Source organism: Mytilus galloprovincialis, chromosome 4 (assembly GCF_965363235.1).
Source record: "Mytilus galloprovincialis chromosome 4, xbMytGall1.hap1.1, whole genome shotgun sequence".
In the NCBI taxonomy this organism is placed as follows: Eukaryota; Metazoa; Mollusca; class Bivalvia; order Mytilida; family Mytilidae; genus Mytilus; species Mytilus galloprovincialis.
The window spans coordinates 47,872,743-47,898,889 of record NC_134841.1 but is presented as its reverse complement, the minus strand read 5'-3'; the positions used below and the strand labels follow the sequence as shown (position 1 = coordinate 47,898,889).

The following is a 26,147-nucleotide window of genomic DNA, read 5'->3' as shown; positions in this document are numbered from 1 at the left end:
AGTTCTGTAAAGAATGATTATATGCCATATATGTCTTTTGTAAAAAAAATCAATACTCATTTCAGTATGGCCAGAGGACCATCGATAAGCCTGCTTGACCTGTCTGGATTTGAGAATTTTACAAACAACAGCTTCGACCAATTTTTTATCAATGCGTCCAATGAAAGGTTACAGCAATATTTCATGGAATATATTTTCCCCAGAGAACAAAGAGAGTACGATATAGAAGGAATAGAATGGAGAAACATCATGTACCACTCTAATGATGACGTTTTAGATCTTCTTTTTAAGGTAATAGAGTATGACGTAAGAAGATTACAAAACAGTGAAACATCCTTAACCCTTTCTAGACACCTGAGATCAATCCCAAGTTTTTGATGGTGTTCGTTTTGCTCAGTCTTCGGTTTTATGAATTGTTTTGTGTATTGTTGTTTGTCTGTTCGCCTTTTTTTTGCAATGGCTTTGTCAGTTTATTTTCTGCTTGTAAGTTTGAATGTTCCTTTGATGTCCTTTTTTATCACATTGCTTTCACTATTCATGTTAATGTTTTATACCTCTCTTTTTGATTAGTGGAGAGGACGAAATAGAAGAAATATAATCGAGAAACTATATGTACCATTTATTATTCATTTGTATGTTTTTTATTTTCAGTGTAAAGTAAAATGCATGACAATAAGTTGTTGGATAGCAACAAGATATCCACACTTTCTTAAAAATGGCCCCAGTTCATTTATAGCCTTTGTAATTTCATACGCCAATATGTCTTCTCATATTTCTGGCAATTGCAGTAACACAAATCGTTCTTGTTTGAGAATTTTGTTATTGTTTTGTTTATTTTAATTGTGATAAAGATGATGGATACCTCAGTTTTACTGTTAAAGTTGACGCTGTTAAATTCAAAATTTTAAACATAATGAATTTATTATGTAGACTATCTCATTCATACAGAACTGATTACTTGCAAGAATTTTATGATACAACATTCACTATAAATGATGAATAGGCAAGATGTTAGAGTCGTTTTCTACTTTTATTTTCGATGCTTATCAATTAGATATGTAAATTTCTAGGAGTAGGTATTTTATGTCATATATTAGCATCATAACACTGGCACGAGAATGATGTATAAGGCATCAAAAGAAAATATAAAAAAAGTCCCAATATTTCATTTTTGATATGCGTTGTTTTTATGCATAAGTTCTGCTGATTACTTGTATATCATAAATTCAAAAAACGTCTATCAAATAATTCAAAGTTTTAGCAAATGAAAAATAACAATATATCTCTTGAAATGGGACGAAGACTGAAAGTGTCATTGTAAAATGAGTTTGATCTTAAACATACGTCATATTTATCTAATTGTATTTCACATCTTTGTGTTTGAAGAAGTCAATATTGCTCAGCTTATTTTTTTAATATGATTACCCTTTTGGAACACGAGCAACAGAATATTCCTGCTCTCCCTGGGCATGTGGTATCACTCTCTTCCGTTTCACCATTTACACCTTTTTGTCTTAGCTGTTAATATTGTGGTTATACTCGTTATCCATCATGGTTCTGCCTTGTTTCATAATTCATTATTTTCTGACCCTAAATCGTACTCCCTTTTTAAATATCATTCGGTATTTTCGTCCTGATGTTTCATGTACATTGCCTCTAAATATTGCAGGTCTGACCAATAACTCCTCAAGAAGCTAATTATTTTTTTCTCGTTTTAAAATGAAAAGCTTTTAAAAGACAAGGATCATTCGCAGTTTGAGGTAAAAGATCGGTTATCAATACATCCGCGGAAAAACTGATTTACGAATTCACTACACAACTTGACATAGTTGTTTTTATAAAAAAGATTTAAATCAATATGGCTGTTTTAGTAAACAATTGCCTAGATATAAAACCAGGTTTAATCCACTATTTTCTAAATAAGAAAATGTCTTTACCAAGTCAGGAATATGACAGCTATTGTCCATTCGTTTGATGCGTTTGTGATTTTGTTTTTTTCATTTACTTAGGGACTTTCCGTATAAAATTTTTTCTCGGAGTTTGGTATTTTTAATGTTTTAATTTCTACAAGTGGATATAGTAGAATTCTAAGAAACTGAATGGAATCTAATGATATATAACTAAACATTCTACTTTTCCCTTAGAAACCGGATGGAATCCTATCATTAATGGACGAGGAGTCTCATTTTCCACAATCTAGTGACAAAAGTTTTGTACAGAAGCTGAACAAATACTGTAGTGAAAGTGATCGATATATTCCATCTTTAAGAAACAAGACCTGCTTTGAAATTCAACATTATGCTGAACAGGTTTGTACAATATTTGACAAATTGTTGAATATAAAATAAGAATACGGCAAATTCAATGCTATAAAAAAAATGAAATTGTTCGGATCATTGTAAAAGTTAACAATGAAATAAGGACGTAATGTGCTGCCGATAAAAATCTGGTTTGCAAGAGAAACGTGTATGTAGGTCTAAGTATTTTCTAAAGTTATAATCTAGTTGGGAGACTGAAATAATCTAATAAATCAAAAGCACACAACTCGTACATATACAAGAACCTTTTTTCGACAGATATGCATTTATAAGCTTAAAGTTAGGAGTCTTTATCTGTTACATTTCTGTTTGTATTAACATGCCTTTGACTGTTGGTAGCTTCGGATTTTCTGTCCCTGCTCATTTAAATGATTTCTTTTTAATTGGGCAAATGATGTCGGTAATCCTTAATTGTGTATTATCATTAAGAGCATTACTTGACTTTTACTTTCTTTTTTAATAGGTTGTATACAACGCAGATGGTTTCCTGGAAAGAAACAGGGACAATTTAAGTTCTGACCTGGTTGGTTGTATGCTAAATAGTAACAATGAATTTATCAAGGACTTGTTCACGGCATCGATGTCACCAACTGGAACTATTTCAGAGTGCGTATATATTTTTAAGTTTTGTCATATAACTTCTTAATCAAATAAATTTGCACAACTTACATGGACGCTTCAAATGAACACGGGTGCATGCATATCTCAACATCAAATAATAAAGAACTAGGGCTAATATCCCTTACAAGGTTAAACTCTACAGGTTGATAATAGAAGATTGAAAAGTCTTTATCATATACCTTAAACGTTTATGAATAAGTTAACATGTTTCAATAAAATCTAAATACAATCCAGTAGATCTTGCTTGTAAAGTCAATTTGTTCAAACAAAATTTAATTTTACATATTTTTTTTAAATTTTATATCTAAACTTAAATAAATTGCTTATGATAAATATTTCCAATAGAAGTTTAAATTTGGTCAAGTCATTACTAATACATTGTTGAGACCAATACAGTTTTGGACTATCTTCAAGCCTTTATAACTTGATCGTCTATTTAGAAATAAGCCATTATTTTGTAAGAATCTTATTATTCACTCATAAAACTGTAATACTATGAATTGAAGTAAACATTGAAAGATTCTTAAAAATGGCTGTGGTTTGCAATTAGATTAGGAAAAATTGGCCCTGTCTTTTAAATGTTTTTAATGACATCTCATTCGAATACTAGTGCCTGACAAAGAATGGAATATCATATTTAAACAGACTATGGATGTGTAATTGTACAATGTATAAAATGTAAAAAGAAAAATCCTAAAAATACCGATCGACGATGAAATTCAAAAAAGTCCCTAATCAAAGGCAAAGTCAAAAGTAGAAACACATAAATCAAGTCGATGACAACTGTCATATTTCTGACTTGGTACAGGCATTTTAAATGTAGAAAATGGTGAATTAAACCTGGTCTTATAGTTAGCTAAACCTCTCGCTTTTAACTTGTTTCTTTATTTCATTGATTTTATCTATCTGTGAGTCCCGTAAATTTCAACTTTTTGTCGTCACACAGAGATAAAAAGCTGCAAAATTATTATTATAAGCCACAAAATATTTGAAAAAAACCTTATCTTTTGATTTCTTATGTTCTGTGTTAAACAGAGAAAAATGTCAAAACTTAATACTTCATCATCCTAAGTTGTTGTTTTCATTTAACTTTTTTGTCAAAAATGTTTTTTCTTATTAATTATTCCTATGACCTTGGCTTTGTCTATTTTTATAAAGCTTTAACAACTTCTAATTTTGTTAAATATATATAAAGGTGTATGACGGCTGGGAATGACAATTAATACCTAACAAACAATACCTGTATATTTTAATTATCTTGTTTTTAAGTCATGCCCTGATTAATTCCCTGATTAATTGAATTAATAAACAATTTTGACCTGAAGTTAAATATAATGTAATTACTCATTGATTTACAGGTATTTTTGTCATAAACAGATTTTATTATATAAAAAAATCAATTTGAAATCAATAAACTCCCTTTTATTTAATTAAAAGACCAACCCTAAAACATGACATATCGTCACCTTCTATGTATGAATTATGACGAGTGTCTCCTAATTTGTTTTAATTAAAGTCAGCAAATGTTGCTAGGTCGTCTTATGAATTTTAATTATTCTAAAACAGTTAAGGTTGTCACGACACTTTTTAGGATCATACTTAATGTCATAACGGTCAGGAAATGATCACGTGATATATTTGTCTGAGTTATTTCATGGTAATAGCAAAAATACTTCCCCTTATTATTTGACAGATATTCAAACATTTAATTAATATTAACACGAATAATCTTGAAATACTGAAATCGTTAATGAAGTGATTGACGTAACAAGGAAGTTGAGTCACAAGGTCAGCTATTCAAAATCAGCCTGATATTGATTCCAAGAGCCAGTCTTGATACGCCTTTTTGTTTAAAGATATACTCACAAATAACACTAATTGTCTGACTGTCATTTTATTTTTATTTTAGATCTTTTATAAGATTAAACATTCGAAGTCGGGCTCCGATTTTTTTCTATTCATATCCATATATAAGTCGTTAAATGTATCAACTCGCAGCAAGGTTGCCACAACTTTTTGGTGAGCGCTTCTTATGAAAAATTGACATGTAAATGCGACATGACCGGAACAGATTGTTTGACTGTGAAATGATAGTACTACATTTGTAATAATAATCAAACTAATTATCCTTGTACATTTTTGCATGTACCACTTGAATGAGTAATGATGACCTTTCTTATATGAATAAAACATGTTACAAAGAGATAGCAAATACCAAACAAACTAATTGCATGAGCTAAATGAAAAGTCAATTAGGATTTGGGACTTACTCTCTTGTAATCAAACATGTAAGAATTTTGAGGTCACGTTGAGTCTTCAATCTGAGTAAGAAACGATATAGCCGCCAACAATAATAAATAAAAAAAGATACTCACCAGTGATACCAGGCCTATAATTGGGTACACAAGACATGCGTTTCGACTTCCAAAGACTCAAAGTGCCGATAGAGTAATCAAAAGTTAAAAAGGCGAAGGAATTAGGAAGTTTAAGAGCATTGAGGACACACATTTCAGTTAGGTTTTGTGTGTTCTTTCTTTATTAGTAATGGCAAGCATTGAACTATGCACAATAAAAAAAATATATATGATTTGCAATGTTCTCATGTTTTTTCCTAATGACTGACCTTTACATTCGTTAGAAAGCATGATCAGTACGACATTATTTTTATTCTGCTTTCTTAATTGCAGCTTTGCCAGCAAATGTTCATCACGCCCAAGACTACCCAGTATTTGGCCATCAGCAATAGATCCAGATAAACTCAGGGAGAGCTTATCTCGACAAGCATCTTTACGCATAAAGAGGAGGTTTGTTAAATAAACAAAAAACAATAAGTTTAGTTTGACGTAGATTGAAAAATATGAATGTTCCTGTAGCGATTTTAATGACTATATATTTGAACTAAGATTGAAAAAAGTCGTTATGTTCTAGTGAATCAATTAACACATGGAAACTTTCATAACTGGTACTATTGTGGAAATTCAGAGTAACATTCCTTCTTTCAGTTATTTGCCAATTTATTTTTGATTTCTTTTTGATTAGTAAACTATCTATTTTTCATTTTAGAAGTATTTCCTGTGACAGCATTGCTAGCACTATCAATGGTAGATCATCACCTACTGTTACAAATCACTTTAAGGTACAGTTCGAACAAAGTTTGATGGTCAATTTGCCATGAGTTGTGTTTTTTTCTTCTTCAAATCAACGTTTTATAATTATATTGAGCATTAAAATGAAGTTATTTTTGTTAGCTAATGTAAGACAAATTTAATTAGCAATAAAGTAGTTGTTCTTGCCATAGACGCACATCAAGTTATAAGAAGAAAAAAGTAATGATAAAAATGTTTCATAACTTTATTACAATTTCACGTGTAGTAAGGACATGTGTCAAAACGTTAGTGTTACATAAATTTAAACATACTATGCTTTGGAATAATTGTGGTTAATAAACTTTTACAAGTCTTAAAGACTTAAGCAAGATTAATCCTTTTTTCTAGAGGTCACTGTCTGATTTGATGACAAAACTGACACAGTCCCAACCACTGTTTGTTAGGTATGATTTAATTGATATAACCATCATGTAATTAGTTTGAATATTAATATATTGGTCTGTTTCATGTAAGAAATTATTGTTCTTAAAAATTGCTATATATTATTTGCCTTTAAAATTCATTCCTTAATATTCATAACTTGTGGGAGTGCTGCTCATCAACACGAATCCAAGTAAAATTGTACTTATGAACCTACTTAAAATGTCACTATTAACAAACGGAATTGGTATATGAATCAGTTAAGAACCGAAGAACGTTCAAACAAGCGAGTACAGAATTATTGTTCAATAACAAAGAAAATGATGTGACTTTATTTAATCAAACTAATAATTATTATTATTGCAACAATAATAACCATAATGGTGGTGAGGTGAAAATTTGTATTTTTATTTGTGAGATTTAAACCTCGACAAACTACTGTTGCCTCTATTATATGTGTTATTTTGACTATAATTTATCCAACGTCAAACCAGCGTGTATACACTAGATTAAAAAGTACTATGGGAAGAACATTTGTATTTGTATCTATGAGATCTGCAAATCGGAAAACTAATGTTGCATTTACTGTGTGATACGTTTTAGCAATACTATAACCAAAGGAATACCAGCGTTCAAAATTCGTTTGAAATAATGAACTAGATTTATAAAGTGCAATTAATTTGATCGTTGTATAATACGTTATCTCAGTATTGATCTACCAACAATAAATTGGTGTCTACATCATAATACTAGTTCTAAATAGTCATAAGTCTAAAATAAGATGTGAAAAAAGTCTATCAAATGTTTGCCAATAACTTACTTGTGTCTGTTTCTACCTTTTAAGATGCATTAAGCCAAACAAAACTATAGCACCTGATAAATTTGAAACTGAACTGGTACGGAGACAGATGCTATGCAACGGATTAATGGAAATAGCAGAACTAAGACGATATGGTTATCCAGTGAGAGTTAAGTTTGAAGACTTTGCTGCAAGGTATATGTTTTGTTCAATCGTCTCTTTGTTTTATAAACTTTATTTCTAGTTGTTGTAAGTAAAAAAGATATCATGTAAAGAACTTTCATTATTTATATAGCCAGCGATATGATATGAACCCTATTTTGCAAAATTTCATAACAAAATATATATCTCAATATTTGTAATATTTTATCCCTCACTTTTCTTTTTGGATTTATCTCAGGACTTAAAGTATTCAAATTTGTATATTTTGAAATCGGTATCGTACATAAATTAACATTGCACATTTCTGATTTTATGTTAAGGTATGCCATGTTATGTGATTCATCAGATGAAATGTACGGAGATTTTGGAAGATGTGTGGATATACTAAAGGCAGCGCACATTGAAGGAGCACAGTTCGGCAAATCAAAGGTATCAAATCAATCTGTATATACCGAATAAAATTTCTGAAAAATGATGTACATTAAAAAAAATTATGATAATAAAGAGCGGAATCAGAGATTTAAACCATGTTGGTTACAGTGAATGCAACATTGAACCTTTAAAATTTACCATCCTCATTTTTAAATGACAAAATAGAAATTGAAAAATGTTTTAAACTGAGTAAACTAGTTCCACATTAAGAATGACAATTGTTTTGCATAAGTTTTTATTCTGCTCTTTTTGTAGATCTTCATGAAAAGCTGGGAGAAAGATCTTCTTGAAGAAACACTCAGTCGAAAGGTATGTGACATCTTGTATTTGTTCTATTTCACGTATGATTTTTTTATTCCTACATAAACATCAATGCAGAAACGTTGATAAAAGACCCAATACATAAGACAAACCATTCCATTATTCTTTTTTATAAACTAAAGTCAAAATCATAAAGATCATAACACAATAATTACCGTTTCATAAAAGACATCAATCCTAGTTTTATCTTGACCACGCCAGTATGTATTGACATTATGTTTGGTGTTCAGTGACACGGTACGAACAAGCTTTTTTGTTTACATACATCTACATAACAAGAAATTATTTTTATCATGAATCACACAGCTATATATTTTTGCATATATCAATAAATTAAAAATAAATACAATTCTTTCAGATTGCAGAACAAGAGCAGAAGAGACAAGAAGAAATAGCAAAACAAGAAGAACAAAAGAGAATGGAAGCACTCAGAAGACAGTCTTTAGAGTCTATTATTTCTGCAAAGACAACTGATAGCGTCTTTTTCGTCGATACAAGTACTCCAAGTAAACCATTATTAGAACAAATCACCAATGAATTTGTCACTCCAGAGAAGACATTTGAACCAGTGTATACTCAAAACAGGGTTGATTTTGGAAGTGTTGCTGACACAATTGATGTCAATGATAGTGTCAGTATTCAGAAAGGGAAACTGCGGAAATCAGCAGACAGCAAGAGTACATCAACATCTACATCAACATCTGTTGATGTTGGAGAAGATTTCGATATGTGGTATGTAACAAGAGCTCATTTAACAGTACATTACATTGCTATCGCTGAACTATTACTCTTTCATGTTTCTTCATGGAGATTGTGCTATGTTATAAAACATATAACCAAAACTGTATTTAATTTTTGAATAGAGAAAAGGTTTCTTTTTATTATTTTTCATTATACGACTGTGTATTAACCAAAATGGAATGAAACGCACCCTGAATTTTATCATTTTTTCTAAATTTAAAACAAGTGTCATAATATTCACTGACGAACTCTATATTTCAGGCGACCATATGATATATTCCAAGTTTCGGAGAGAGAGTTTGAAGACAACGACTATGTGTTTAAAGAAATCATGAAAGGAATTCGAGTATTTTTGTACTTGTTTTTTATTGTGATGATTCTAGGGTGCACTGTGGCTAGTAAGATGTCCCTACTTCTTATTACATCTGGAATATCTCAGGTAAGAAGTGTTGGATGTTTATTAATAAAACAAAATACTACGAACATTAATAGCATGATTATAAGGTTTGAAATGTCTGGTCTGAGGTATACGAATGATTAGATCCATTTTCATCTTACTACATGATTCTTTGTTAACGTGTTTTTTTTCTTTCTAATTTTTAAAACAGTATATATATTTCTTAAAAATAATTCATTGATTTAAAATGTAGGAATTACAATGCCATTTGTAATTGTAATGTCTGTAAATAATACAAATATTTTGCAGAAAGATGAAAATGCTCGAGGAGAAAATATAGTACTGCTGGTGATATGTTTATGTGCACCAATTGGTTGGAACTGGCTAAACTCTTTCATGAAAATACTGTTTGGTGGTAAAACTTGGCCCTCTATGAAGACATTTTTTGTTGTAAGTACTCGTATATGGTATACTGTTTGTTAAAGTCTACATAAATCTTAAAATTTACCAATTACAATCAAATCTCGTTTAATTTTCTTAACATAATACTGTTTTCCTAATTTCTTCGGAATTTGACAAATTCTTAATCACATGACCTTTATAAATATTTTGTACATTGTAAAAATCAAATCATAATCATAATTTATTTCTTTTAGCTGCTATTATTTGAAGGATTACAAACCTTTGGAATGTGTCTGTTATTGTTCAGAGTATTACCATCGACTGATTTCTTTAGAGGATTAGTGATTACATTTGCAGTGTGTCAAATTCCTAGTTTGCTAAAAGTAATAGTTCACCAGAAGCGCCCGAATTTAAGCATAAGTGAAATCGTTGCTGTTGTGATGAACATCGGAGCTTTTTTAGTACAAGTGTCTGCGATTCCCTTTTTCACCATTGGAGAATTTCTTCGTGAAGGGAATCACACTCTTTTGACAGGATATAATGCAACTCATTTTAGCAACACATATGTGATTTGTGAAGGTGGTGGTGAATGGGAACTGCCAGTATCACTTGTATTAATATCTATTGGTTGGTGGGAGAATTATGTGTCTGGGGAATGGACAGTTTTTGGAAAGATAACGATACCATTCAAGCAATGGCGATCTATTTTGCAGGACGTACGTGAAACGTCCTATGTTCTTGTTGGTCCATTGAAAATTGGATTATGCATATTTCTCTCACGATTTTTAACCAACGATAGTGTGCTGGTTCTACCAGCAACAGGGGATTTCAATGCAACGACAAGTGATTTTTCATCGAAGGCAGAAGAAGTAGGTGTGTCTTATAGCTTAATGTTCATTCAGCTTGGATCTGGAATAATTTGCACATATCTAGCTGGCCTAGCTTGTAAATTACACATGCAGAAAGCAGCCTTTGCATTGCCATTGACACTTGCACCACCTCTCACCTTAGTTGTAGTCTTTCTGCAATGTTCATACCAATTTTTGCCAGCCCATTGGCATATTGGAGGATGGTTTTGTCCAAACCTGGATTTATATTCCCTGCTGATACCATTGATTTGTGCAGTGCTTTTGTGGTTATCCTATTCAATTACAGTATCCCATATATGGTTCCCACAATGTGAAAGAATGGCAAAAATTGAAAAGTAAGTTTACGAATAAATATTTAGTGGCTTAATCAATACAATAAAACGCATTCAAAAATAGTTTAAAACCTGGATTGTTTTGAACAATAAGACTAACGTGAAAACGGCATATGCTGTTATATCTTCATGAATATTCAAACGGCAATCAGTCAACGTCTTCTTTTTATAGGATAAAATCAAAGACAAAACAAAATTTTCATATTTTAACAAACAGGCAACCAACAAATGATAATTACAAATTGTCATTTTTTTAAGCTTCTATATTTAGTCTTTTGAAATTATAAAATTCAAGTCATTTGGAGAGTAGGCCATTATTGTACCTTGTCCTTTATACTTCAAATGGCATCTTTCTACCATAATGTATGCCTATCTGTTTTTCGTTCATTTTTTTTTTGATTTTTTTTTTGAAATTTCGTTTGAATTGTTTTACATTTTCTTATCGGGGCCTTTTATAGCTGACTATGCGGTATGGGCTTTGCTCATTGTTGAAGACCGTACGGTGATATATATATAGTTGTTAATGTCTGTGTCATTTTTGTCTTTTGTGGATAGTTGTCTCATTGGAAATCATACCACATTTTCTTTTTTATGCTATAGAAAATGTTATTTAATAACGACTCTCTTTTAAGTTTTGTCCAGTGCGAAAATATTTGGATAAATAAATATGTAATTTGATTTTGATACCTATTCGTTTGCTCTGTTTTGATGAGAGGGAAAATTAATTAGAAGATGTGATATGAGTTTTATGATTTCTGTTTTATATATAGTGCGATCGTGATTCCCTTTTTCGAAACCCTCCTTCATAAGTGAATGATTTCGATGAAAATGCAACTAAAGTTTAAGTACTTTGTGAGCGGTCTTTTCATTTGCTAAAATAAACTTTTGATAAAGAATATGGTCACATAAAAATTAGCAGTACTCTTTTAAAGGTGTGGTTAGTTCAACTGAAGAAATCAAGTTTCATTCATCTACTCTGCTTATGTATTTTTTCGATACATTGGGCGTTCTGTAATCAGCAATCATTCAAATAAATAAGACAGTAATTTACGTTACTTGGAACAAAAATCTGATATTTTTCTGTATGTTTCCCTGATTACAGTGTTAGTTGGTATAGTATCTCATACTAGTATTTTTATTTTTGTCTTCTTATAAAACAGAATTTGGTAGAATTGTGTATGCTTCTGGTATGCGTTTTTTTGGCATTATGTAATGATAAATTTAAGATGACCAGTGAACGTCTTTTGTATCGTCCGTTATTTCTTATTCAATAAATATTTTTAGTTGAACTCACAATTTTGTTTCTCACTTTTTTTAAATGTTAATTAAAGGAACACAAGTTTTAGCAATTTTTAGGCTATGTTGTAGTGACATTGCTTAACTGTAGATTTATGGAAAATTGATGATAATCATTACATCATTATAAACCCAAAATGTGGACTATAAGTAACACGACACACAAGTAATAAATTATTCTCGATTATATTGTTCATGAACATTTCTGCGTCGCTGTATTTGTCAGAATGAGAAAGACTTGTAAGTCTCTACTTTAAATAGAACCAAAATTAGTACTGCTAGTACAATAACAAATCACAAAGAAATTGCATCCCCCAATCACATAAGCTATTACAGTTTGGGCTACAGTATAAATTTCCATCTTAAAATGGAGAGGAGTTATGTAAAACATATAAACATCACCTTAAAGATTAATTTGATTCATTCTATCTACATGCTAATAATTTTCATTGAAAATATCTAATTTTTCATCAACAGACTGTTTATAACACCCCACTTTGAGACCATTTTCCCAGATTTTACACTTACCATGAAAAGAAGAAGGAACGACAAAGAAATAAAGATAACAGGATTTGATACCTTCCGTTATGTTGGTGACGATACTTACTGTGAAGAAATATACTCCGTGAACAATAGAATACCATTTGTGTATGTATGTGCTACCATGTGGCACGAAACACGACAAGAAATGACCCAACTGCTCAAATCTTTATTTCGGTAAGTCGTATTGCAGTTATAAATAAAATAAATTTCGAAAAAAGATTTGGATGACAAACACATATTTCTGGTACTTCAGAACGGTGATGTAAATAATTTGGGAAAAGTTATCAATATATTTCTTTTATATTATATTTTCATGTTGCGGATGGATAAGGATAAATTGTTCTAACGGGAATGCAGTAATTGAAATATTATTGAATTATTGATTACCAAACGAAACTTACATAAGGTTCAACTGCACATTCGTACATGTTTTAACACTGATTATGTATTCTAAATCGGATGCAACCTTAGTTTATCTATGTTTAAATATATAAAATACAAAAGGAAGACATAAATCAAGAAAAAACAAAAGCCAAAGTAACAAATAAACTCATCATAGATACTAGTCATCTCACTGAAGTTTATTCCGCATTTGTTCATATTGTGTAAATTATCAATCGTTCCTATTTTAAGCTTTAGTATTTCTAAAGATGGTTTCTACTGCACAGACTATTTTTGTGCTCATACATTAAGCCATTTGTATGCCCCATTTTTAGGCATTATGTTTTATGGTCTGTGCGTCCGTTCGTCCGTCTTTTTGTTCGTCCGTTCGTCCGTCCCGCTTCAGGTTTTAGTTTTTGGTCGAGGTAGTTTTTTTATGATGTTGAAGTCCAATCAACTTGAAACTTAGCAAACATGTCCCCTTGTTATGATCTTTCTAATTTTAATGCCTAATTAGAGATTTTTCCCATTTTCACTGAACATAGAAAATGATTGTGCGGATGGGGCATCTGTGTACTTGGGATACATTCTTGTTTATTTTTTTTATCATAAGCAACATTTGAATTTATTTTTATCTTTTCAGACTTGACTATGTCCACTGTGCAAGCAAACTAGCCCAAGATAAATTCAGAATCAAAGATCCAGATTTCTTTGACCTTGAAAGTAAGAACTGATACAAGTAGTATTTATTGTGAAAAGTAATGGTCAACTACAATGAAACACATTTATTAAGCTCATCTCGGTTGACGTTTTATGTTTGTAAAACATTATCTTATGAAAAGGACGAAATTCATTCCTCGAAAGAATTTACATCATTCTTTCGTCATTTTATATTTGTAAAGTAATATTGAATCGAACATGACAAATTATAATTGAGTTTTTACAAAATGATCACCGTACTTGAAATACATGGACTTGACAAAAAACGATTTCTTTTTTTTAGTGCACATTATTTTTGACGATGCCTTTGAATTGGACGAGTCGGTGGATAAATATATTCCAAATGGCTTTGTTAGATTACTATATGACTGTATGGAAGACGCAGCAAGGTAGGCAGATTAAGTAAACAATCAAGATAACAACAGAGTTCGAATGGAGTTAAACTATCTGATACTTTAAAACGCATATAGCATGTTGGTTCAAAAGTGATTGGGCCACAAAAAAGAACAAAACAAGTTCCATAAAGCTTTTCATTGTTCTTCGAAAAATGAAAAGCACTTACAGAGAAATTAATGTGACTTAAATGTGATAATTTAAAACAAGAAATAAAGAAATAAATAAACGGCATTTCAACTTTAAACACTCCCACTTTTCTTCTTTTAATTTAAACTTTAAAAGCATGTAATATATATTAAACGAATTCATTTTAATGTTATTGATTTAAATTTGATTTGTGGTATTGCCATAAGACAATTTATGATGAACTTTGTCGTTTAACAACCATGTAGTTGACAGATTTGACAAAAGGGTGTATTTGGAAACAAGATTTTTTTTTACTTTATTCCGGAAAACGCCCTGTATAACGCATGTGACAGTCATGATAACTCACTTCTGCAAGTTTAAAGTACGAGATACATTTACTGGACATGATTTATGGTAGTGACTTAAACTGCATACTGATAAGACGGTAGAAATATGTGGATCGAATTAAACAAGGGAACTTAAAATTCTAAAAATACAAATTCACATTTGATTATGATAAATTGGCTTTGCATTGGGCTTACTGCAAACATGTAAATACACTAGGACACGTCCTTGTTATAGTGGTGATTTTACTGCATCAGTTCATGGCAGAATTTTGGTTCAATAACTACATTCTCTTATAAGATTTTACCGTTATTGATTGCATGTTACAATACAAAAAAAAGTATAAGAATTAAACATCATGTATATATGTGCCTGTAAATGGACAGCTGATGACATGACATTAATCTACTGTTAATACATATTACAGCTTGCAGTAAAGTTGTCACAGAATTATTACATTACATATTTCAATTAAAGGGATCATAAATAACAATTAGATATGGAGAAGAAATATACATTCATTGTCTCTGTCTAATGCAAATTACTTTTTTGAGGCGAGGACACTTTATTTTTTCAAGTGGATGAATATAATAACAAATTTGGTATTGTTGATGAATTGTACATCAAACAAGAAGTAAAAATGCATAATATCGAACAACATGGAAATTTAAAACGGAAAGTCCTTCCTCAAATGGCAAAATAGAAAGCTCAAACATATCAAACGCATGGTGTAAGGTGTTATACAGGCATTTCCTTATGTAGAAAATAGTGTACTAGTTTTTTTCTTGTTGGCTTAAATGAATTTAAGATACTTTTATTAAGTAAGATATAAACTAAATACAATTACAGAATTAACAAACCAGTTTGAGAAGACAAATTAAGATAACTCTACATAGATATTACTGGGGACATAATCAAACTTTAAAAAAGTGAATCCATGTAAAAATTGTAAATTTTTAAAAAGAACGGCCATAAAATTTACTTATATCCGGTCATTATAAATCCAATTAATGACCAGAGTAAATTATTTTCTAATAACTAGTAGGATAAATAGATTGCTAAGAATAAATAACACAACTTAATTAATTGAGAAACACTTTCGTTTTTGATAAATTTTCAATATATTTATGTGGTAATTACGTGGTCAACTTGATTATAACATATGAATTCACCATTTGTTTGATTAATTCTAACGCCCTTTGAGTTAATGAGTGTGTTGTTAGACAAAACTTTCATTGTAATCACACCTTTCACTGACATAAGCCCCCAATACATCTTCAATACGAGATCCATTACAATATTCAAAAACATACTGCATTCTGTGAACTAATAAAATATAGTAATAAATAATGATTTATAATTTGATGAATCTTGAATTAGTGCAAAATTATAAGGTATATACAAATGAAAAATGCGATATTGCCAATTAGACAAATATCCACCAGAAGTGAAATGAAGTGAATGGTAACAATTATAGACAACTGCGTTGCCTGAAATGAGAAAATCCATTCGTATAGTCGACTATATAAAAAAAGTCTCGACATGATAAAATATGAAAAATCTTTGTCAATTAGATAATATTGTGGTCTATTACAAGCACAGTATAATTTAGATAGTTGCCATAACACCCTTAAAAGGTTTCTTGCTATTTTCCTTATCTTTAACACTGCATATTATCTTTTTTGTAGATCTGTTGTAAAAGGTCCTGTCATCTTATCATCCCCTGAAAAAGTTCCTACACCATATGGTGGCAAGCTCATATGGACCATGCCTGGACATACAAAATTACATGTTCATATGAAAGACAAAAATAAGATGAGACATCGAAAGAGATGGTCACAGGTATTGATTTACAATTTAGATAAACACTTTCGAATTTTTGTTGGCGTAAGATGTTTTACTACAAACAGGGAAAGTCATGGTTACAGCATGAACAAGTTAAACAACATACATACATCAAATTTCTGTCATATCTACTTCCTAAGTAAATCGAAATCTTTGACTGAAAATCAGTAATATTCAGTAAAAAAGCAAGGAATTAAAGTATTTCATTTCGTCTTTAGGACCAAAAATAAAGTACTGATGAATAAGGCATCCTGATAGATCCATAAAAATAGAAGACACAAGGAGATTTAATCTTAGACTTTAAAAATGTTATTCCTTCTCAAACATGTCGACTTTTATAAGTATTTTAAAACTATCCAAAATCATAGGACAGTCAATATCATTTTGAAAGCCTCGAACAGACATATGTATTAATTCGTCAACCAGTAAGAAAAGTCAAATCGTATGATAGATGACAAAAATGGACTGTTACAATACCAGGAAAATAGTGAAACTATCAGTGATTGCATATTACAAAAGAAATGCTTTTTATTCAGTATAAATTAAACAAAAAAAGATGTTTGAAGGATACGCCAATGCAATATTACAACCCAAATGTACAATACCTCTAGAAATGATCTCTAGAAAGCACACTTTTGTTTTCAACAATCATGACAATAGACAAGTGTTTATTCCATGCGTCAATCTTTAAATGGTAGAGATAATACTTTCGTTGTCATTATTGTAAGTTTTCTTTATAATTTAAGTGATTTATTAATGTATTTATGTTTGTACTTAATAAGGTGATGTACATGTACTACTTACTTGGTTACAAGCTGTTTGGTGCATACGAAGCAGACAAATTCATGATGGAAGAAATGGATAAGGAAAACCCAATGTCAAAGAATGTTAGACAAAGAAAGAAGAATAAAGGAAAGAAAAAAGAAAAATCTAGACCCTTAAAATCACTGTTTTCTCGTATGAATGCGGAACAATATGATCAGGTAAAAAGCCATGTACAGAACGTATAAAATCTCATATACAATTTGAAAATATTTCTGAATAGAAAACAAATCATTTGCAATTATTAGCAAATAAAAGCGAAAAGATCCAGAATGTATTGGTCTATGTCTACTATGTTTAATTCACATTGTGTGACTCTGATGGATATTTACAGCCATTATTTGTTGATCTTACATATGAAAATTCGAGGACGATATATTCCTTTCAGTAACGCTCCGCCAAAGCTACAAGAAGTAAGCAATAATAGAACTTTGTAAACGTGATGTGTTTTTAAACCAAAGCAGTTACAGTGAATTTCTATATCTTTTTCTTCAGGCTGAAAACACTTTTCTTTTGACACTTGATGGAGATGTTGATTTTAAACCGGATGCTGTTAAACTGTTGATAGACAGGATGAAGAAAAACAGAAAAGTTGGAGCTGTCTGTGGCAGAATTCATCCCATCGGATCAGGTATGAACAAAACCAAGTCAAGAAAAAGCAACATGTGTTTTCCTTTTTTTTTAACTATAAAGGCTACTTCAGCTATTTTGAATTCTAGATGACAATTTATAAACATACCTCGTGTGTGCTTCTTTGTGAACTTTTTTTCATTTTAAGATACGCATAGCAATTGGAGCGTTTGTCCAATTATTTAAAGTTTAATGCAAAACGGTTATAGATATCCAAAATAAACGTGTTTTTCTGCCGTCTAGGTCCGATGGTGTGGTACCAGGAGTTTGAGTATGCAGTTGGCCATTGGCTTCAGAAAGCTGCAGAACATGTCTTTGGTTGTGTGCTTTGTTGTCCTGGATGCTTTAGTTTATTCAGAGGATCTGCAGTAATGGATGACAATGTGTTGAAAATGTATACCACACCACCAACCGAAGCCAGACACTACATCCAGTTTGAACAAGGTATGTCATAAAGAAACAAAATCCATCTAAAACGATGTTTTATACTATTACATATTTAAGATATACAATGATTGGATCTATGTCAATTCGTCGTTTTATATAGATATATCTAAAATTTTTGAAATGAAATTAAATAACGACAGGAAGGCCTAGCAGTGTATTTAAAAGCAAGTAACGTTGGTTGGTTATTGTTGTTTGTCGCCTTCTTGGCTATATCGTGTTGGATAATTTTTATTAGTCAACAAACCCTGGGTAACCGGAAAGATGCATCGACAGTAAAACAGGCAATTCTTGTCAATTAAAATAGGAATCGAGTGTGTTCGAGCTTACAACCTCATGTTGACGGGCGAGTGGTCACACTAGAAGCACTGCTCAGAACACGCAGCCACCAATGCTCTTCATCAAATACATATAAGATGAAAAAAATATATATACAATATTATACTCCAATTTAGGAATTAATGTCTAAAATTATGTCAAATAAAATTCATAATTTGTTTTTAATTTTAGGTTGACATTAAAATCGATCTTAGCGAATACTATTTGTGCCTTTTTGTCGTATGATGTATTTTTAACCTTAAGCCTTGATTTTTTAGGGGAGGACAGATGGCTTTGTACACTTATGCTTCAACAAGGACACCGAATTGACTACTGTGCTGGTTCTGACGCTCTTACATTTGCTCCGGAAACATTCAACGAGTTCTTTAACCAAAGACGTCGATGGTCTCCTTCAACCTTGGCCAACATGATGGATTTGTTAGCTTCATGGCGTGATACTGTTCGAATCAACGATAACATCAGTCGACCTTATATGCTTTATCAATTTGTTCTAATGGCGTCTACTATCATAGCGCCATCTACCGTTATTTTGATGATAACAGGGTCATACCATTCTGTGTTTAAGTTGAGCATATTTGAGTCATATCTACTATCATTATTGCCGGTTGTCATATATCTAGCAATTTGTCTGACAATGAAAAGTGACATTCAGATATTGGCAGCAGCAGTCATTACAGCTCTGTATGCAGTTATTATGATGATAGCGACAGTTGGAACAGTCATTAGTATTGTTACGGAAAATTTCGGAAGCCCAAATGTAGTCTTCTTAACTGGTCTAACAACAATATTTTTGATAGCGGGAATTCTTCATCCTCAGGAGTTCTTCTGTCTTGTATATGGTGCTTTATATTTCATGGTCGTACCGTCGACGTTTATTCTCTTGACTATTTTCTACCTTTGTAACCTCAATAACGTTTCCTGGGGAACAAGAGAAACACCAAAGAAACTTACAAAGGAAGAAGAAGAAGAGCAAGAACGTGTAAACGAGGATAAAAAGAAAAAGAAAGAAAGTAAAAGCTTTCTTAATCGCCTTGGAATCACTAATTTAATCAGTGATTTAAGGGATCTTATAAAGAATTTCTTAGGATCAAGAGCCACTATAGAAAAGGTTTCCGCTTCATGTCAGACTGATGAAAACAATTGTCTGGCAAGAACTGTTTCAAGAAATAGTCGCAATTCTGTCCAATCAAAGGATACATCAATGAATATGAATGTCGAAGATGTTGTTCCTCCTGGATGGGAACCAGACCCAGATAATCCATACTGGTTACAAATGGATCGATTGGGCAATGGTACAGTCAGGCATCTTTCAAGGAACGAAACTGATTTTTGGAAATTCATGATTAGAAAATATTTACATCCCATCAATGAAGATAAGCAACACAAAGAAAAGATAAAACAAGATCTCATTACACTAAAAAATAATGTAGTTTTTATCTATTGTATGATAAACTTTCTATGGACTGTCATCACACTGCAGTTACAATCTATGGAGGATGAACTTAAGAATTTTTATATCATAGAAAAGTACGAACCGTTGTCTTTGATATTTCTTTCGATATTTGCCATTGCTATTACTTTGCAATTCTTCAGTATGTTTATGCACCGATGGGGAACATTCTTACATTTGATGTCAAGCACAAGAATCGATTGGTTAAAGACAGTCCAAACAGAAGAGGACTTTGTTCGATTTGTAGTCAACGAAGCTCAGCGATTACAAAGAATGGAACCAGCTCCGGATTATGATGACCTACCACCTGACTATGACGACGATGACACTACAACAACCACGTATAATATGCCTGATGAACCGTACGACGAGCTGCCATCCTTACCTCCAACACCGGACGGAACAATAAAATCGGAACCAAAAAACAGAAAAAGACATAGTGGTCCTAGCGACCAAAATATTCCTTTACTCCAGCAAATATTTGAAGATCGACTTGAAAATATTCATAGAAAATGGAAGCAAGGTACATTGGCCTTCCGAAATAGTGACAAAAGACGTTTTAATAGATTTGACGATAACCGATTTTCACAAAAAGATGATATTATGCGTGAGAAAATGTTTAAAAGAAGTTTTAAAAAGAATAGCACAGAGGAAAACATTCATACTGCTATTAAAATAGATACCATTTAACATTGAACTAACAAGTAGAGTTAGCATACAAACAATCAATATTTAAAAGATTAATTAAAAAATCAGTTTTGAAATATACCAGTGATTAGATTTGTGAAAAGAAAGAGACATAACAAATTACGGTATTTTCGTATTTAAGATTTTGAATTGTGGATTTTTCAGAATCGTATCACATCAGATTGCAAACTGTTGTAGGTGAATGATGATTTTAAAGTTTTAGTGTTTGTATTTGTTTTATGTTCTTCGTTGGTCACATAAGAGTTTTGAATTGTATGTAGATGTGCAACTATTTCTCATACAAGAAACAAGATGTTCAATAACACTGAATACGTAGCATTTTATCATAATGATAACACTGTACTGACATTATATGACATTATTTACGCTTTTAAATTAGGACAAATTCAGAAATAGATTATGTATTAGGAAATGCTTTTTGAATCAAGTATTTAAACAAAGGTACTGCTTATCAAATAAATGCTTTGTTTAAATAATTGAAGTTGGGAATATGTAGATTTTTTAAAGGAAACGTTTACAAATCACAACATATTTCAAAGATTACATGCTAGTTTATAACGTGTTAAATTATATATAATATCAAATACATGATACAAAAAATAGGGCGTAGTAACATGTAGTTGCACTAGTCATATTTCAAATGCACCGATATGGCCTCTGCTGTGTAACCAGTAACAGAAAAGAACTTGTCTCTGTCTTTTGTGTACTGTTTTATAAAGCTTTTGGATGCGGGTTAATTTGTGTAATTTTAATGATAACATTATCACCATGTAAAAGCAATCACACTTTTAATAGATCAGAACCAAAATGTAAACCATATGTCTCAATTAAATATGTTATAAATGTTTATATGAATAAAATGTAAAAAAAATATGATCACCCCAGTGATGCAAATTATTCATGTACCCGTATCTATTATACATTTCCTTACACACACTTAACCCGAATAATTCAGTCGTTATATTCCGCTTACTACGCAAGTAGAAGAGATCGACTACGGGGAGGGACTGAATTATTCGGGTTAACACACACTACGTATTAATTGTTGTGTCTAAACCTAGTGATTTAATATCTAAAACTAAGTTAAATGCTTGTTTGGATTTAGTTTTGCTGATGTAAAACAAATCATTGTCTAATCGGATTTAGGATGTATACATATCTAACTCTTAGTATAAAAATCTTTAAATTGTATCGTTTACAAACAGTATCATAGAATTTATATGAATATTAAAATCGTATGGTATGCTTGCCAATGAGACAACTATCTATCAAAGAAGGTTGAAAGATACGAAAGGGATAGCCGTCAGCTATGAACAGCTCCAACATGAATTATATGAATCAATTCCATTTCAAAAACTAATGATCTAGTTCATAACAAGACAATTGATGAAAAAAAAAACAAATTTGGTAGACACGAAACAATGACAACCACTGAACTGCAGGCTCATGACTTGGGAGCACATAAAGCATGTGGTGTGGTTTACCATATTATATATGTGAGTGCTCACTTCCCCTAACCTGGGAATGTGGTGTTACAGCACAACAAAAGAACAAAGTTTAAAATTCAGTCCAAAAGGACAAAATTCATCATATCGAAACACAGCAAAACAAAATAACACAGGGCGGACGTGGCAGGGTATTTATACACCACTAAAAACAAAACAACAAAAAAAACCCACACAGTACAGATCTGAAAGTACTCGTAGTTGATGACAGCTTTCATTGTTAGAGTAACATCCATCTGTATAGCTCTTACACGCAGGGTCTTAGAAACCCACTAATGTATTTAAACATTGGAAAGTAAAATGGTAAAACATGATAGTAAAATAGGTATAAAATTAAATAAATTCTATATTATATATGTTGGCCTTATAAGCTAAAGACAGCTATGTATTCATTGATTCTTATATTAGTGGTGTAGCAGAATTAAGTCGTCTTTCAAACGTTTTAAAGAGGTCAACACAAGTTGGTTGGCAGTTTTCAGATGTTTCACAGTTGACGACAGGAATGTTCCAATAGTAGTTATCACGATTCCGTCCTCTTTCAATTGAATTTGACCTAACAATTAACCTAATGCCAAGATTTGTACTTACATTAGGAAAACAACGGGTATCACATGTGAAGCAAGATTTTTGCGTGGTTCGTGCTGCTCAGTCTTAAGTTTTCTGTTTTGTGTTTTGTGTATTATTGTGTTAGGTAGCAATAAACAGTTAAGAAAAAATACTAAAATTTGCCCTTATGAATTTTACCATCCCCTTTTCATTGCTTTCTTGCAATACTAAGCTTACTGTTTGTGTCATATATGGGCATATGTATGTAATCAGAATCTTCCATAGATTTTATATCCAGTATATAAAATGGTAAAATATAATTTCTTTTTGGTGTATCCAGGGCAACAATCTGCATTTATTTGTTGTAAAATATTGCAAAAAGGGGGTGGGGGGAAGAGGCCGAGAAAAAAAAGATCGATGTTTCCGGTAACCCGACCGACCCTGTTTTTTAGCCCCGACCCTAACTTTTTTATTGGATCTTCAAAAAAAAAAAAAAAAAAACGACCCCGTTTTTGACACAGGCTTCTGATAGATGACATAATATTTTTTCTCTCTTGCTTCTACTTGCATAGAAAGCCAGTAAAACATTTTATTAATGTCAAAAGGTATTCCAAATAGGTTAAAATCCAAGAAATTTGCACAGCAGGTGCTTCAAAAACATTGCAAATGGCACACTTCCGGTTTTTGAAACTAATTACGGATCCGGACTTGGAAAAACCATGATAATTTTCCGGATTTCATTTACGATGTCAAAAAAAAAAAAAAAAAAAAAAAAAAAAAGAATTCCGACCTACCGACCCTATTTTTCAAAATGATGTTACCGGAAACACATAACTTTTTTTTTTAGGCCAGATGTCACATATTTCCCCAAAATTTGGATAAAAGCAGAATTTCAATCGCTTGAAGTAATACCTTTTCTGAAACTGTGTACATATATCATTCAGCAAATCCAATGAAAATCACATGTCTTTCGTCTCATTTTTTTGTAAAATTGCGTCAAAAACTTCGTGTAGAAAAAGAGTGTTTGTAAACAGTACATTAATTTCTGGACCGATGGCCGGTCTAGCTATGAAAATACGGATTGTCAAACAGAAAACAGGCCATAAAACATGTAAAAAATAATCTTGATGCACTTATCAACCATCTTTTGAGGCTAAATTAGCACTCATCTGTCTAAAAATAAATTTTATTACACAATAACTTTCCTATTTGAAAAATCCACAGGGGCCAAAATGCGAAACTAAACTCCTAACTGTGTATTGCTACCTTATTTAGCCGTTTTTCGTTTTTTGTCAAGGCGTTATCACTTTGTTTCCGAATATTTGGAAATTCAAAGCCTGATATAAAAACATGTTAAAGAGCTGATCTACCCAACATGTAAACTGATGCCTAATCTGGACTAGGCATTTGCTGTGTGAGTGAAATACTTTTTAAAGGATTTCAAACATTTTACAACAGTGAATTTAAACAATTAGTTTACATGCAAAGAAGTGTCACAGTATACGAGATCCGTGGGTAGGTGATAGTATCAGGAACAATCAGTCAAGCAGCAGAGGCATGGATCCAGTTATTACCAAATACACCAAATATAGTAGACCTATTGCATATAGTATTAAAAGAAAAAATAAAACTCAAAATCTTAACTTTAATCTCTGAACCATAAAACTAAGGCCAAAGTCAGATGAAACCTGCCATTAGGACATGAACACCTTACCATCATTCCATACACCAAATAATAGTAGACCTAATGCATACAGTATGAGAAAATCAGACCAAAACACAAAAACTTAACTATAACCACTGAACCATGAAATTGAGGTCAAGGTCAGATAACACCTGCCAGTTGGACATGTACACCTTACAATCATTCCATACATCAAATATAGTAGACCTATGTCTTAAAGTATTTGAGATATGGACTTAATAACGAAAATTTAACCTTTGTTCACTGAGCAATAAAATGAGGTTGAGGTTATGTGAAAACTGTCTGACGGGTGTGAGGACCTTGCAAGGTATGCACATACCAAATATAGTATCCTATTACTCATAATAAGAGCTAGAGAAATTAACATTACAAAAAAATCATCACTTTTTTTCAAGTGTTCACTGAACCATGAAAATGAGGTCAAGGACAATAGTCTTGTGACAGACGGAAAATTCTTAACATAAGGCTTCTATTTACAAAGTGTGAAGCATACAGGTCTTCCACCTTCTAAAATATAAAGCTTTTAAGAAGTAAGCTAATGCCAATGTAGCCAATGTAGCCGCCGCTGGATCACTATCCCTATGTCAAGCTTTCTGCAACAAAAGTGGCAGACTCGAAAAAAAACTATACAGTGAAACCTGTCCAAACCGAACACCCACGGGACTTTGCGTTTTGTTCGGTTTTCACAGGTGTTCGGATTGTAGAGGTAAACGGAAGTCGACACCAAAATAATTTTGGCATTTACTGACAAGTGATAATAGGTGACACAACAGACTGACAGTTTATTTTTGTGTTGATTTAGATGTAAATGTAAAAATAAAAGAAGATGAAGATAGACGTTTTGCTACATTTTTGTTTATAAATCAAACGCCACTTCTTCAATCACGCTCGTCGTTGGGAGATGTCCGACGTGGAGCGATTTTGCTTTTTATAATTATTTTCTCATCCGTTAATTCACGGACTAATTCAGGTTCACAGTCACTGTCAAATGACGATTCCGTAGTCAAATCGGGAACGTCATTGAACACACGAGTTCTCGGACTAAACTGGTCACCCGCTGGATTGATACTTCGGCACACGATAACAGTGAAACAACAGCAGGGGTCCAGTTTATTCTCGGACTTTATCGTTGCTAAACAGCTAACGGAAGTCATCGGGAGCATTCGAATCAAATATATAGGGCCTCTAAAGGGAATCCAGCAATCGAAATCCATTGACCTTGTTGTGTTGCACGACTTTTTAATCCTGTGAAAGGCTTTAAAACTATTATTTAATTAAACAGTTTAGCTACAGAATGGTAGTTTCGATTTTGTGGCCGTAATAATTTGAGTAAGGTGCATTTAATTGATCTGAGGGAAAGTTCCTTTCTTGTCATTATCGGCGATGGGGGTAGCTGACCAGTTTAACGTTTTTTTTTTTACAAAA

General features: G+C 31.8%; 1 protein-coding gene across 1 annotated transcript in view; it reads left to right on the top strand.

Moving 5' to 3' along the window:
- LOC143072299 (chitin synthase chs-2-like) overlaps positions 1–21,813 on the top strand; it is a 32,716-nt gene extending 10,903 nt beyond the window's left edge. Inside the window, exons 10-30 of the mRNA XM_076247169.1 lie at positions 66–291; positions 2,145–2,309; positions 2,782–2,924; positions 5,627–5,743; positions 6,003–6,075; positions 6,434–6,489; positions 7,311–7,460; positions 7,748–7,856; positions 8,115–8,168; positions 8,539–8,912; positions 9,183–9,360; positions 9,628–9,768; positions 9,975–10,924; positions 12,695–12,934; positions 13,785–13,864; positions 14,145–14,250; positions 16,417–16,570; positions 17,356–17,556; positions 17,891–18,026; positions 18,269–18,469; positions 19,066–21,813. Of these exons, the coding sequence (XP_076103284.1) occupies positions 66–291; positions 2,145–2,309; positions 2,782–2,924; positions 5,627–5,743; positions 6,003–6,075; positions 6,434–6,489; positions 7,311–7,460; positions 7,748–7,856; positions 8,115–8,168; positions 8,539–8,912; positions 9,183–9,360; positions 9,628–9,768; positions 9,975–10,924; positions 12,695–12,934; positions 13,785–13,864; positions 14,145–14,250; positions 16,417–16,570; positions 17,356–17,556; positions 17,891–18,026; positions 18,269–18,469; positions 19,066–20,948 (5,737 nt within the window). The 3' untranslated portion in view covers positions 20,949–21,813. The remainder of the gene's footprint in view (positions 1–65; positions 292–2,144; positions 2,310–2,781; positions 2,925–5,626; positions 5,744–6,002; positions 6,076–6,433; positions 6,490–7,310; positions 7,461–7,747; positions 7,857–8,114; positions 8,169–8,538; positions 8,913–9,182; positions 9,361–9,627; positions 9,769–9,974; positions 10,925–12,694; positions 12,935–13,784; positions 13,865–14,144; positions 14,251–16,416; positions 16,571–17,355; positions 17,557–17,890; positions 18,027–18,268; positions 18,470–19,065) is intronic.
- The last annotated feature ends 4,334 nt before the right edge of the window (positions 21,814–26,147 follow it).